This window comes from Stigmatopora nigra, chromosome 10 (assembly GCF_051989575.1).
Source record: "Stigmatopora nigra isolate UIUO_SnigA chromosome 10, RoL_Snig_1.1, whole genome shotgun sequence".
In the NCBI taxonomy this organism is placed as follows: Eukaryota; Metazoa; Chordata; class Actinopteri; order Syngnathiformes; family Syngnathidae; genus Stigmatopora; species Stigmatopora nigra.
Window position 1 is genome coordinate 9,478,919 of NC_135517.1, and position 13,220 is coordinate 9,492,138.

The 13,220-nt window shown below is 40.1% G+C and overlaps 1 protein-coding gene across 4 annotated transcripts; it reads left to right on the plus strand.

Moving 5' to 3' along the window:
* The first annotated feature begins 43 nt into the window (after positions 1-43).
* Positions 44-13,000, plus strand: kiaa1328 (KIAA1328 ortholog). Of its 4 annotated transcripts, none has more exons than XM_077725733.1 (11): positions 44-116; positions 776-1,017; positions 1,107-1,207; positions 1,439-1,569; positions 5,919-6,043; positions 7,419-7,759; positions 7,832-8,065; positions 8,201-8,257; positions 8,370-8,449; positions 9,068-9,155; positions 12,636-13,000. In XM_077725733.1, the coding sequence occupies exons 1-11, from the start codon at positions 62-64 to the stop codon at positions 12,862-12,864; spliced, it is 1,683 nt and encodes a 560-aa protein (XP_077581859.1). In that variant the 5' UTR covers positions 44-61; the 3' UTR covers positions 12,865-13,000. The 4 variants fall into 4 exon arrangements, with proteins under 4 accessions (XP_077581859.1, XP_077581860.1, XP_077581861.1 ...); XM_077725734.1 differs by having other exon boundaries at positions 7,844-8,065; XM_077725735.1 differs by having other exon boundaries at positions 1,439-1,554.
* Positions 13,001-13,220: the final 220 nt, after the last annotated feature.

Below are 13,220 nucleotides of genomic sequence, written 5' to 3' on the forward strand. Positions count from 1 at the left end.
GGGCGGAGGGAGAAATCCTGAAATATGCTTGGTTACATGACGCTTGGGCGGCTGTTTCAACATGGCGGCAGCGCAAAAGAGACGCGCAAGATCTGGAAGGTTTACGAGAAAGAGCGGTATGCATACTTTTAAACCAGTTATCCATTGTTTTTTTCTTTTAAAAATCTTACATCCAACGTACTTCTCAGCTATAAATGATGTGATCTGTCAATGCAGTAAAACTGTACATTACTTGACCATAACAGAGTAGTAAAGGATGCTTCTCCTGGACCCCTTTTATGATCGGCTGAGATGTTTCACTTAAAAAGTGTGTGCCATCACAAATTCTGAGTACTTCTGAAAGTTGACATGACAAAATGAACACCACGTTGCTAAAGATAAATAATATCGATGTCCTGATCACATATTTTTACACTAGTCAAAATCTGTCACCTATTTGAGGGTCCGCCCACCCCGAGACACAATTACCACGGAACTATGTTAATGAGAGAAAAAACTTTTAAAGCCCCCCAACTCCTCTTATTATGAACAAAACAATCCCAACATTATAGCCACAAAATAATGATTAGAACATGCATGATTTTAAAGATGCCGAAATAGCAAAATAAATAAATAAAAACAACAAATGGTAGAAAACAAAATACATTGTGGGCTGAAGAGTAGGTCATGCACTATACATCATTTACATTACAATTGTTGGCTATAACCTGTCAAGCATCTGACACTTTTGTCAGACCATATTGTCAAACTAAAATGTTGTTCTCTCCCATTTCAGGGTTAGACGAAGAGGTCTCATGGAAGACCGATAGCATCAGCGACTTAAGTAATGGAAGTACGAAGATGCCAACCAGACGGACCGCTGACCCCTCTATTGACGTGCCATTTCAAAGAAGTGGCAAGAAACAGAGCTATATACAAAATGATCAATATAGTTCCGACGTTAAGAAAAATGTGTCAGCCTTTGCTTCCATACCCACTGAGAACACTTTTTTCTCACTGCAAGCTTCAAAAACTCCTGTAAGTAAGGATTCTATCTTTATTTTAACCTTTTTTTTTGTAAACTATGGGGCTTAACTAGATGTGTCCCCCTAATCCATTTTTCCAAGGTGATGTTTGAAAGTCACACCGTACAAAGTCAAGTAGGTCTGAAAGACCTCTGTCCTGAAGACAAACGACGCATTGCAAACCTCATTGAAGAACTTGCCAGGTATGTACTTAGAGTTTTAGACTAACACAATTCCATTCTTGTGCCAGATGCCACAAATCACATCTCCACTCACAAAAAAGTGAGTCAATAGTCAAATTTACTGGTTGCACCCGTGCCAGTGGATTAAACACAATGTCCCCGGCTAAAGTTAATTCATTCATTTTCTGGGGTGCTGAAGCATATCCCAGCTGGCCCAGCTGCTCACTGGTAGCATGTGTCATTTTTCCTCAGGGTGAATGAGGAGAAAGAAGTGTCAGTAAAGCGCCTTCAAGATGAACATGATAATTTTGAAAGCAAGATCCAACAACTCGAGGAACAGAACTTGCTCATTGCACATGAAAGAGAAAGTATCCTTTTCGGCGGTGAGTCATGACTAACATAATTCTTTAATAATATATATTTTTAAAGACAATGATTAAGGTGAATGTAATAGGCCCCAACATAACCCGCGACCCTAATGAGGATGAAGCAGTTCAGAACACGAGATGATATGAGTAATGAATTAACACTATGTGTATCATGTTTTTATGCAGAAATTTTAATGTGCTGGTTATTTTTGGTGTACCCTTATTGGCCGCTGGGAGGCAGTATAAACCAGTCAAGTAACTCAGTAAAATGATGTAATCTTGGACTTTTTGGGGTAACCGGATAAAAAAAATAGCAAGTGTTGTTAAATTGTCAACATTTAATGTTATGGTAGCATTTATAAGGTGTTGCACTTTAAAGTCAATGTTATTTTGTTCTTTTAAATTCTATTTGTTTACTTTTTAATGGTAAATGACAACTAAACTGGCACAATGCTCGTATTTAATTTTCTAAGATCGCAAACAAATAGGTTAAATGATGGCATGTATCTATGAAATACATGAGGTTCAGGCTGCTTTAATCTAAAATAATGTCTAGAGATTCATCAAGTCTGCTATTAATGTGCTATCAACGTTTTTGTCCTAGAAATAATCTCTCAATCCATCTTTCATTTAGGAAAAATATGTTCCCGTCACACTTTCCTCTGTGGCTTTAATATTAAGTACACTAACACAAACACATTTAGAATAATATACAAGATAATCATGTAGCATTGACTTTTTTCCCAATATAAAACATATCTTTCAGTCAATTTCCAATTGTGTGGCAAAAGATCCAAGGTTTTACTTTGTGACTACTGTACTGGGAGGGGCAAAACTAGTCAACAGGGGGCACTATTGTCTCTTGCAAGGTTTTGCACGCCTTGTGCACATTTTGAATTTCTACTAGAGGCAGACAAATGGGGAGATTCATTTCAAATTTTTGACGCCTGCCACAGTTGTCTTTTGTAAATGCTAGCAGCTTATTTGCTTTTGTGCACAAAATCAATTTCACGGTTGGAGCAATGGCCCAAACTCCAAAGCATCTATTAAGTTTGGTATTTACTAAAAAGACTATTGTGTCTTTTTTAATATGTTTTCGTAACCTTTCTTTTGCCCATTCACAGTCAGTTCCTCTACACACGGTGAAGACCACAATATTATTCTTGATGCAGACAATGTTCTCATGTTTTATGCACTCTGCTGTCTTCTTTAAAATTCCACCCAGGTTAACCCACAGCAATCAGTAGAAGCTAAATTGCTGCAAAATATGAAGAGTAATTGACCCTGCTGGCAAATTGTATCATCGGAAACGGAAGTGCGTTAAATTAGGAAGGCACAGCTCAATTAAATGTGCTCTGGCTCGCAGACTTGGCATTTACACCAAAGTTCTAAACTCCATTAAAAGGTATTTGAGAGAGAAAAATGTTAGGTTCCCAGCACCTTAGGGGGGGATAACGTCGTCGTCTTTTAAAGCGTGAGCAAGCCTCGTGAACGTACTTCTCGGGGATAAAGTTCTGGCACTTCACAGAAAGGTTAAGGAGACACCAAAGGCAAACGCACTGAATGAGAGTCTTGTCAAATCTAATTCCATTACGCCTTAGCTTATCTTATCTAACCAAGGTTCAGGGTTGACAGGGTGTAAGAAATGTTGGGCTGTACTTTTAGCTTTAAGCCACCAAGGATGAGAGAGGAAAAAGTAACCTTGATATTTGGATGTTCAGTTGACATTTAGAACTGAAGTGAATTAGTTTCAGAAAGAAGCAATGGTTTAGGACATTAAAGTGTCTTGGTATGTTCACAGATCATCGTTGGCGATAGCGTTTACAGAGTTTTAGCCAGGACAAAGCTCAGCAGGAGAAAAAAACAGGAGGCTGTGGAGAAATCAGAGGTCTTGTGGATATGGTTCAATGTATTTGATTACTTGGACTTCAATTAGAAAACGTGGGGCTTACAATATAGAATAGAGAAAGCTTGTTTTGAGCTTACCATCAAAAAGATCTGAGATAACTGAAATTGTGTGCAAAGTTAGGAACAGTAGTGTTGTTTTGTCTCTAAAGTAATGAAAGGTTCACTCATGTACTGAAAGACAGACGGTTTAGGGTCGAATTGTCTTTGGATGAATCATTTGTTGCAGCAATTGATCATATTTGGCTTAAGTTGAGTGGGTAAAATCCCATTAGAATTATTATACTATTTAGTTACCCCTATTGTTTACTTTGTATAACGTCAGTCTGTAACTTCAATTAGAATACATTCATTTGTTTCCAAATGGGTGTTGTCTTACTTATTTTTTTGTTTTGTTTATCTGAATTTGATGTGCCCATTTTGTTTAGGTTCAGCCGTATTTGCAAGGTTACACAAGCTGTCATCTAGAATTAATTCCCCATCATTGCTTCCTTACAAACAAATTTCTCGTCATCAATCCCCACCCCTTTTTGTCCTCCACTCCTCTTCAAGCTCAATCTGTTTGATTCGGTGTGCTAAAGTAGGCTTTAAAATATTCCCTTCCCCTCCTGTGCAAATTTGTTCCTCCTTGAAGTGGATTTCATAATTTCATTTGAGCCTCAGCCTGACAGGCAAGTGAATCATTTTGACAGGTCTCTTCAACCCAAGCCCTTGATTTTGAGTATTTCGGGAGCATGGGGGAGGAGTAAGTCATTGTTAGCAATTTGCAACTGTGATGTAAACCATGGGCTTGCCGAGTACTGTACTTGGCCCTTGGCTGATGTCCAAAGATGTGGAGAAAGCCTGTTTTTGTAGCATCTGGCACAGAAGTGGAATCTTAGAATTGCTCTTCTTGGACCAGATTGCGTACAAAGTCCAGGTACTGCGTGTTCCTGTCATCATTTAAGCATGCTTTACCTCCACGTGCGGCCATGGGATTCCTGAAGCACAGCAAGACGGTCTTTGCCCTGCAAAGACATTCGTATTCAATGCAATATACACGCCTTTTCGGATATTTGGCACAGAGGAGTACCGCATTTGTTTTAGGAAAGTGCAGGAAATGCTATTTTATTCAAATCTTCTGAAATACAAACAGCAGGCATTTTGTAACACATTACACTCCGTCTTGGATGGGAGTGAGTGTTGGATGCATATTCAGTATCTTCCCTGCTAGAGCCTTTCTCATTCATGCTGCATAAACAGACCTCCCAGCAGCGGTTTACATGATGTGATGTCCTTGTGATGTCCTTTCATCGAGCAAGACTTCCATAGACATTATCAGTGCTGGGCGGGCCGCCGCCTTAGTTAGATGGAGGGTTCAATCAAAGTGTTTCCTCACATTTGTCAATGTTTATGGAGGTTGCTGCATTGCATTTGTCTTGTGTCTGCTCCTCAATTCAAAGTTGTACCTCCACTCTTGCCTTTCCTTCCATTTCATTTCCTCAACCTGATTGAAGTCCTCTAACAGCCAAAGTGTTTCCTTATGGAATGCTCTGCCAACTATTTCTTCAATATGACTCTACTTTGAACTTTGATTTCCTCTTAATATCTGCGACTTTTCTTTTTTTTTTCTTCTTCTTCTCTTTTTAAACGGATGCTGAAGAACTCATCAGCTGGGGTAGCGGGGGCCACCATCGTAAAAATATATGGCCTGGAGGAAACACGCTTTATGGTCAGCTTGGGTGGGAGTGTGTGCACAACTTGCTTTTATTGTAGCATTTGTGTGGGAGTGCTAGTGCAGGTAGGGAAATTGTGCTCTCGTGCCTCAGTGTGTACTTGTTGTGTGTGTCCTAGAAAGTCAGAGGAAGACGGAGGTTGGTTGTTGAATATGTATGAGTTTGTATGGGTATCTCGTATACTCATTATCTTTGTATGTGCTGGTGTGGCGTGGTGGTGCCACTGTCATTAGTGGGCTCCTGAGGCGCAGCAGTAGTTCCGCTCCAGATTAGTTTTCTCGTGTCTGCCAACTCTCTGTCTGGCAGAGAGTCGTTGCCCAGCGCAGCGCAGCATGGTTCAAACCAGATGGTGAAAATTCTGTTCTGTTCACTATCTCAGATTTTTTTTTTTTTTCCCCTGACTCCGATCTTTCTGTACTTTGATGGCCAAAGATGTAACTGTTAATAAAACAATGGCTTACTTTCATTTGTCCAGTAAAACTAGCCACTATCATTTTATAGCATTTCTCTTTTCTCACAAAAAATAATCTATATTGAATCATATACCTTTTAAAGCAGATCCTGGAAAGTAAAGCAATTTTGGCATGTCAGTTACACAAACTTAATATTATAGTCCTCACTATTTCATTTTGCAAGTAAAGGTTTATCTCATGTGCGTTTTTGATCGCATTCATAAGTAAAAGTCTCATAACGTCCTATAATCAAAGATCCAGTGTGAATTTTCTTTAACTATTGGTGTCCCAGGTCTTCAACAGCAGTACAGAGAGTGTCAAGACCTTCTTAAGCTCTACCAACAATACCTTACTCAGCAGGAAACGAAGCTAAATCAGTCCATCACTGAGCTTAGCCGGGCACAAACTGACTCTAAGGTACGGTCCGTATAGACTCTGTATGCCGCTAAAGGTTCATTGAGACCTCATATAACAGCTCATTTATGGCTAAGTGCCAAAATAATGCATATCAATTGACTGTAGAAGTCCCTGGAAGTCACTTGGTTCGATATGATTACACCCCAGTAAAAAAACTATCTCAAGGTCACACCTTAGAAGGGAAGACACTTTTCAGCCTAAGCATCTGGAGATAGAATAGATGACATGGCCAACCTCATTGTCCCACTGTGGCTCTGAATAATGGGTGTTTGCCTGCTCCCTGACCCTTAGCAAATGAGTCACACTCTCCCTTCCCTAGTCAACTATAAGATGGGCTTTTCCTCCTTATGTTTATCTCATAATGTGCCTGACCTTGGTTTACCTGCCCGTAATGTTCAGTTGAAAATTGGCCTCTTAATCTTCCTGCCTCTGTCAGGTCTAAACAGGCATGGTAAGTGTAATAGTACGGTACGTGCCATTGTAATTATATGCACTGGAAGACATTGAAGCATCACTTTTTTAGGACTATTTTAGGTTACTCGTCTGAATAAATTACCAAGTAAGTGAAAAGCGCATAATTCAACACTGACATATTTCACCTTTACCCAGCTCTAGATTATGTATTTTTAGGCTTTAGGGCAGCTGACTGCTTAGCACATCTGCCCTACAATTCAGAGCTTGCGGGTTCAAATTCGGGCTCTGGACTAGTGATTTTGCAGATTCTCCCTGTACACGTTTTCTCCTGGTATTATGATGTCCTACCACACTCTAAAACGTTCATGACAGGTTAATTGAAAACTCAAAATTGCCTTTGGGTGTGAATTGGAGTGTGAATCTTTTTTTTTTGTCTACATGTTGCTTTGCAATTGGCTGGCGACTAGGCATACTCGCAATCCCTATTGATAATAAGTGGTACAGTGAATGTACATTTGTATTTCTAATAACGCTGACATTCCTTTTGTCTGAAAGTGTTTTTTTAATTGTATTGTTGGTCAAAATGCATGAATTATTTTCCTTGCGTGGTAACCACAGGGTCTTAAAATCAAAAAAGAAATTATTAAATCCAATACTTGTCCATTTTCTGTACCTCTTATCCTTACAAGGATCGCAGGGGTTGCTGAAGCCTAACCCAGCCAACTTTTGGCGATTGCCAGCCAATCGGACGTCACAAGGAGACAACCATTCACACTCATACCTAGGGGCAATATAGGGTGTTTAACCATTCTACCATGCATGTTTTGGCATGTGGGAGGGAACTGGATTACCCAAAGAAAACCCACACAGGGCCAGAGAGAATAAAATGCAAACTCCACACAGGAAAGTTGCAAATGGCATGTTGAAACCTGCAGAGACCCTCCCTTTCTTGTGTGTCCAGATGCTAAACAGTGAGGAGCTCAGTAGTAAAAGTACCGGTCAAGCTAATGGGCTACTTTTTGATGGCTCGTACCTCAGTCTTGCTGCTTGTCCAACACATCAACCTCCAGTGCATAGCAAAAGGAGTGGAAGAAGAGGACCCCCAGAGGCTTTCACTATTTCTACTCCCGCTCCCCATTACAGTAAAGCCTGTCCAGTCGATTCTGGCGAGCATCAGATTCCGACAGGAGAATCTGGTTTGCAGCAAAGACATTTCCAAGACAGTGGCTATGCTACCCAGCAGCGCAGAACAAATAGCCATTCTAGCCTAGAAAAAACTTGTGAGAAGAGCTTCAGGCAAAGGTACTGTTTTTTTTAAAAAAACTATTACTATTTTCAGGACAGCCAGATTTAATAGGTTGCCTAAAAAAACAGTTTTTCAAACAGAAAACATGGGGTTGAAGAAGGGAATGACTTTGCTGCTGAGAATGAGAAAGCTACAACCATTTCTCCGCTTGGTCGTGGGGACTGGGAGGAAAAGATGCAGCAGCTGTTGCTGCAGAAGATGCAGCTGGAGATGGAGAGAGAGAAGCTACAGACACGACTGGCTGATCAGGAGGAGCAGCTTAGCAGGCAAAATCAGCAACTGTCACATCTTGCCTGCAGAAGGTACTAGGTTACAAAACCCTATACAAAATGTTCCTACACTATACAATTACTTGATATAATTTGATTACTACCTTATTTAAAATCTTGGTGTCGAGGTTTCTCATTTTATCTCACATGTCAATCTAAACTTTGCAGGACAGACAATGGGAGATCACAACCAGTCCATCCACAGAGCCAAGATCTCTCACTCAGGTAAGCAAGTTGCAAAACAAGACACGACTCACCACGAAGGCTATTCAAAGGAGGAGAGCAGTTTGAAAATTGCTAACAATTTCAATGTTTGTGCCTGTTAAATCCGTGACAGAGGGGCTCATCCTTCACAACATCACTTGCATGACAACTCTTCACAAACTGCCCCATTGGATAAAAGTCTTCCTTTTTGTGGTGAGTTACACCCTCACTTATAATAACAACAACATGACACTTGTCATGTACCTCAGATGCCACATAGTTTCTCTCACCAATAATAATCAGCATTGTTTAAGAAAGCACTAATACAACTTGAAAGGTGACTTAACAAACGTTCTATTTCCTTTTTAAGAGCAAATTGCAATAACAAACAAGTGGCACCACCACTAAATAGAAATCTTCACTACTTTTTGCAAGTTTGACAAACAGATGCCATTTCATACCAAAGCCAGTCAAAAAAGTGAAAACATCCATTTCATCAAAAAAGGCCGTCAAAGTACTGTTTTTGCTTTGGATAAAACTGCTCACTTCTATGCCTTTAGTCCCTCAATGTTTAAAACCAGGCTGTTTTACTTCATTGTCATCTGAGACATAAAGCCTAAGGCTGCTACCTATTTCAGTATCTTGTCATATAACATCAGTTGTAGGTCACACCGAGGCAAGAATACATTTTATGTATATGTGGAAGATAACTTATTTTAGAGGTCAGACCTCGGGGTGATGACATTACAAAACGTCATGTCCATGCACGTACACACTGTATTACTCATTGTGGTGTTAATCTAGCATGCCTTATCTTACCACTCTTAACAGATGTTGCAGTGCAATCAAAGAAGGACAAAGCCACATCCCCTGTTGGTTTCCCAGCAAGCCCTGTGGTCCAAAAGACATCTGATAACCGGTACTGTACAATTTGCAATTAAAATGATTTAAACAACGCAAAAATATATGGAAAAAAATGGCAAATAAATCAACACCTATAGGTTCAAAACCTTGCTTCTTCTTGCCTAGTAGATTTCAAATTGATGTATAGATATTGATCCGAGTGTTCTAGGTAGGAATGTCATCTAAAATGTGTGGTTCTTGCTTAAGTAGTGGAAAGTACCAGGTTTTCAACAGTTTTTTTGTAGTTTCTATTTTGCAGCCAAAATTATGGCACATTTAACTTAACTTTTGGGATGTGAGGTGCTAAATGAAGCTTTTACCGGGCTAGCTAACGCTGCGGCCAGCCTGTCAGGAGACATGCTGCGTTCCATTAGTCCGCCTGGCAGGGACCTTGCAGCAGGTGTAATTGAACAGACTTCTGGATGCACACACTGCCCTCCTTTCTTTTCTCTGCAATGGTAATGAGACAAAGAATGCAAGTGGCAGCAATATTAAACACAAGTTTGAAGGGGGGGAGGGATGCATGTGAGCCATTACAGAAAGGGGGAATGGAAGGAGTACATTTCAAGCAGGTGCAATACAGATCTAAATTGAAATAGTGTGGATGTTTTTTCATTGGAATTTAGAGATCACTAAATTTAACTTCACTTTACCTATTTTTTCTGAGTAAAAAAAAAAAGGTACTCCTCCTGTAACTCATCTAAGAACTCATTCTTACTGGAATTTTGCTTAGTGAAAGTAGCTACTAAATGTAAACAAAGGTGGGTCTTACTTTGGTTTCATTTATATATATTGTAGATGAATCTACTTTGCCCAGCAACAATGTGCCCCTTGATTCCTTCTCATTTTAAACCGTTCAATCTTTACGTGCAAATTACCCAACAAAGCTCGGGTTAACGTGAAGTGACCTTATTAATCCTTTCATGAATCCTGTGCCCGTTAGTAACGAGACAGTTCCATCGGATCCGCCCATCTCATCTCCATCTTGTCTGCCATTACCCGGCAGCTATTGATTGGTTGGGAAATTGACATGCGGGATATATGCTTTGGCCATTATAGTTTTTTTCACCCCCCTCTATCCTACTGTTTGGACTACAAATGAATAAGGGCAGCAGGGTGAGACGGCTAGCTTTAATGAAAGAGTGCTGTGAGAGTTACAAGCATGCAGAGTAGTTGTGTTTGTACAACTAGGGTCGCTGCTAGGGGATGTATTTTCATTGTTACACTAGAAAGCCACAACTTTGCTCATTTTAAGGAAACAGGGAAGAGTTTCATTCCGTTTGTGAACTACAGTTCCTCTCAAACAGCCTGCCGATGTAATTTAGCTTGATCCGGGAGAAGTTTGAAAGTCCCAAAGCTTGGGAAACTTCAAAGGCCCTTTCATGCATTCGTCAAGGCTTTACTCTATTGTCCTTGTTCACTTGCTTGGGAATATATCTGCCAAAATAACGTGAAAGAGCTATGGCTGCCTATCTCTTGTCAGATGCGCTTTATGAGGTTAAAAGTTGCTGCTCTGGAATAGAGCGCATTTGTTTGCGAGTGTTAATGTTCAGACTAAACACGTTCTAATGATGAGGTTTAAGGTGCGGCCGTTAGTTTGCTGGTGCCCAGCCAACTTCACGTGCTGTGCTTGTCAGCTTAACTGTAATACATGTGTAAGGAGAACTTGGGCACTGTATTAAAAAAAAAAAAAAGTAAATGGAATGAGATTACTCTACCTTCACTGAAGCGTGACAGACGGGTTGTGCAGCGGTAGTCTTACTAATTGCAGATCACTTGGCAGTGTACATTCTGGTCTTCATTTATTATTGATATGGTCATTTAGCTAAATTGTACTGAGCAGCCAGGGCAGATACGTGCTGTTTTCTGACTACATTGACTGACAAGAACATCTGTTGCAGCTTCTGCTCATTTATTTTATTTTCCCCAGAATGCTGACTGTGGTGACACATTTGGTAGAAGGAAGGCCCCTAGGTAGATTCATCTCAAATCTTAAAATCTCAACGTCCCCAGTGTACAGTTGAGGCACTCGGTGAATCGCTACTGGCACGCTCTTCTGCCTCATGCCATTCCTTGGCCCAAATCTCTAACCCAACTGTACCGGAGCTACCCCCCCCCCCCCCCCCCAACCCTCGTCTCTTTGTTATAGATTGTGACCGAATGTTAAGTGATGCATTATTCATTAGCAACATGTCGTTTGTTGATGGATGGCTGTTTGAGAACCCTGTCCGTTAAATAAATCAACAAATAAAAATGCAAATTCTCACATTTGGCAAGACGGAACCACGCCAAAGTCCCTCCCCCGCTGCTCCTTCTCTCTCTACCTTCCTATGTATCCACAAAGCTGCATTTGCTTTCCATCGTTCAATTTCCCTCCCTCTCTTGGCCAGTCACTCTCACTTTAGCTCACTCTCTTCTGTCCCTGTTGACAGGCAGAAAACCAAATGAGGGAAAATACATTAACTTACTTGAGGTTGAAATCTGTGTGTGTGTGTTTGTGTGTTTTTGAAAAGATTTATTTGTACAGTTATCCTCCTTCAGCTGACTTTATCCTCATAATCTTTCTCCACTATTGCTCAAAACATATTCACACATTAGTTCAAATTCAAGTTCAGATTGTTTTCCCAATTTTCTTAGGCCTTCTAAATTTTATTGGATAAAATATTCAAAATAAAAGTGTCTACATTTCATGCATGAACGTTATCACTCTATAATTCTCATTATGGTAATTGGTGAAATATCCATGTAAAAATCAATTTTACAAACTAAAGTTTTTCTTCTTTCTCTACTTTCTATGATCCACTGCCCAGGTTTTGGGGGAAGCCTTAATAAGTGAATTCCAAATGTGGTCCTCACCTTAGGGGAGCTGCGAGCAGCACTGCATGTGATGCAAATGAATTCGACTTTAAACGAGCAGAGAATTATGTTAGCAACTTCAGTGGAGCATGCTTTGAAGAATTCATGTTTTGTATTTGGAATGGTTGTCCTTCCAGTGTGTATACGTTGAATAATTTATCAAGCCAGACAGACTGAGGGATTGAATCGCTATTAGCCTAATCTTCTTTGTTTTGGTTTATTTATTTCACTGCACATTCCCTCATTTCTATTCTAGGCAACAAAGCGTCAGGTTCTCTTCTGCTATGTCCTTTCTTATATACAAGAAATTGTGTACTTCTGGCGGAGTGTAATAGTGGGCTTGTCTTATTAAAGCCGCTTGTTGCGAATCCATCGACTATCTCGCAAGCAATACACTGGTTTTCTTTTATAAGCTCTCCATGTATGGTTGGAACTGACTATTGTGCATTTGTGGTGTTGGTACCTCAGATTTCTCACATTTTGTTCGAGTACGTACATGAGATTGTTTTGTTTCCCGTTGTCCATGCAGTAATGCCAGAGTCTGGAATCTGTCAGGCTTTGTCCTCGAATGGATTCTACAGAAAGAAAGTACTGTACATTTAATGAAATAATGCCAACTGTCCTTTCTAACCCCCCATAGGTTGGACTTCTCTGAGGTGGATGTGATGGAACTCTTTAATTCCATTCCGTCAGACGACCAATGCAAACCTTCATCATGCAGACCGCAATCATCGCAAGGAGGGCAGTCTTTCACTGCACGCAAAGCAATCTGCAAAACTGTGCATACCCCTGCGGTGCCTTATCCTGTGAATTGCCCGCAGGACCTGGAAGAAAGCCAAATATTGGAAGATATTTTCTTCATTTGCTGACAAGAAAAGCAAAAGCAAAAAATTGACTTACTTGACCTCCACTTGGTGGTCTTACATTGAGCTGCCAAATTAAAGATTGTTATACTGTACTATTGTCATGTTTTCAATAAAAATAAACATTTTCCTGTCTTTGAAATCTTGCCTTTGGAGGTAACAAATAACATAACAATGGTGCTAAGATAGACTTTCACAATAATAGCTGTTGTTTGGCTGATTTGTTAATTGCTTGGGAGCAATCAAGGCGACTCACTTCAAAACAAACGTTTTTTTTGCCAGATAATGAAGCATTCTTCATAAAGCTATTAAATGCCACTTGCACTTAAATTGACTTACAAAATAAAGATCGTTCCAAGAAA

Coding starts and splice junctions, on each gene's coding strand:
- kiaa1328 (XM_077725733.1), top strand. CDS start 62: ATGGCGGCAGCGCAAAAGAGACGCGCAAGATCTGGAAGGTTTACGAGA. Junction 1,208..1,438: donor CTCATTGAAGAACTTGCCAG/GTATGTACTTAG, acceptor ATTTTTCCTCAG/GGTGAATGAGGAGAAAGAAG. Junction 1,570..5,918: donor AGAAAGTATCCTTTTCGGCG/GTGAGTCATGAC, acceptor TTGGTGTCCCAG/GTCTTCAACAGCAGTACAGA.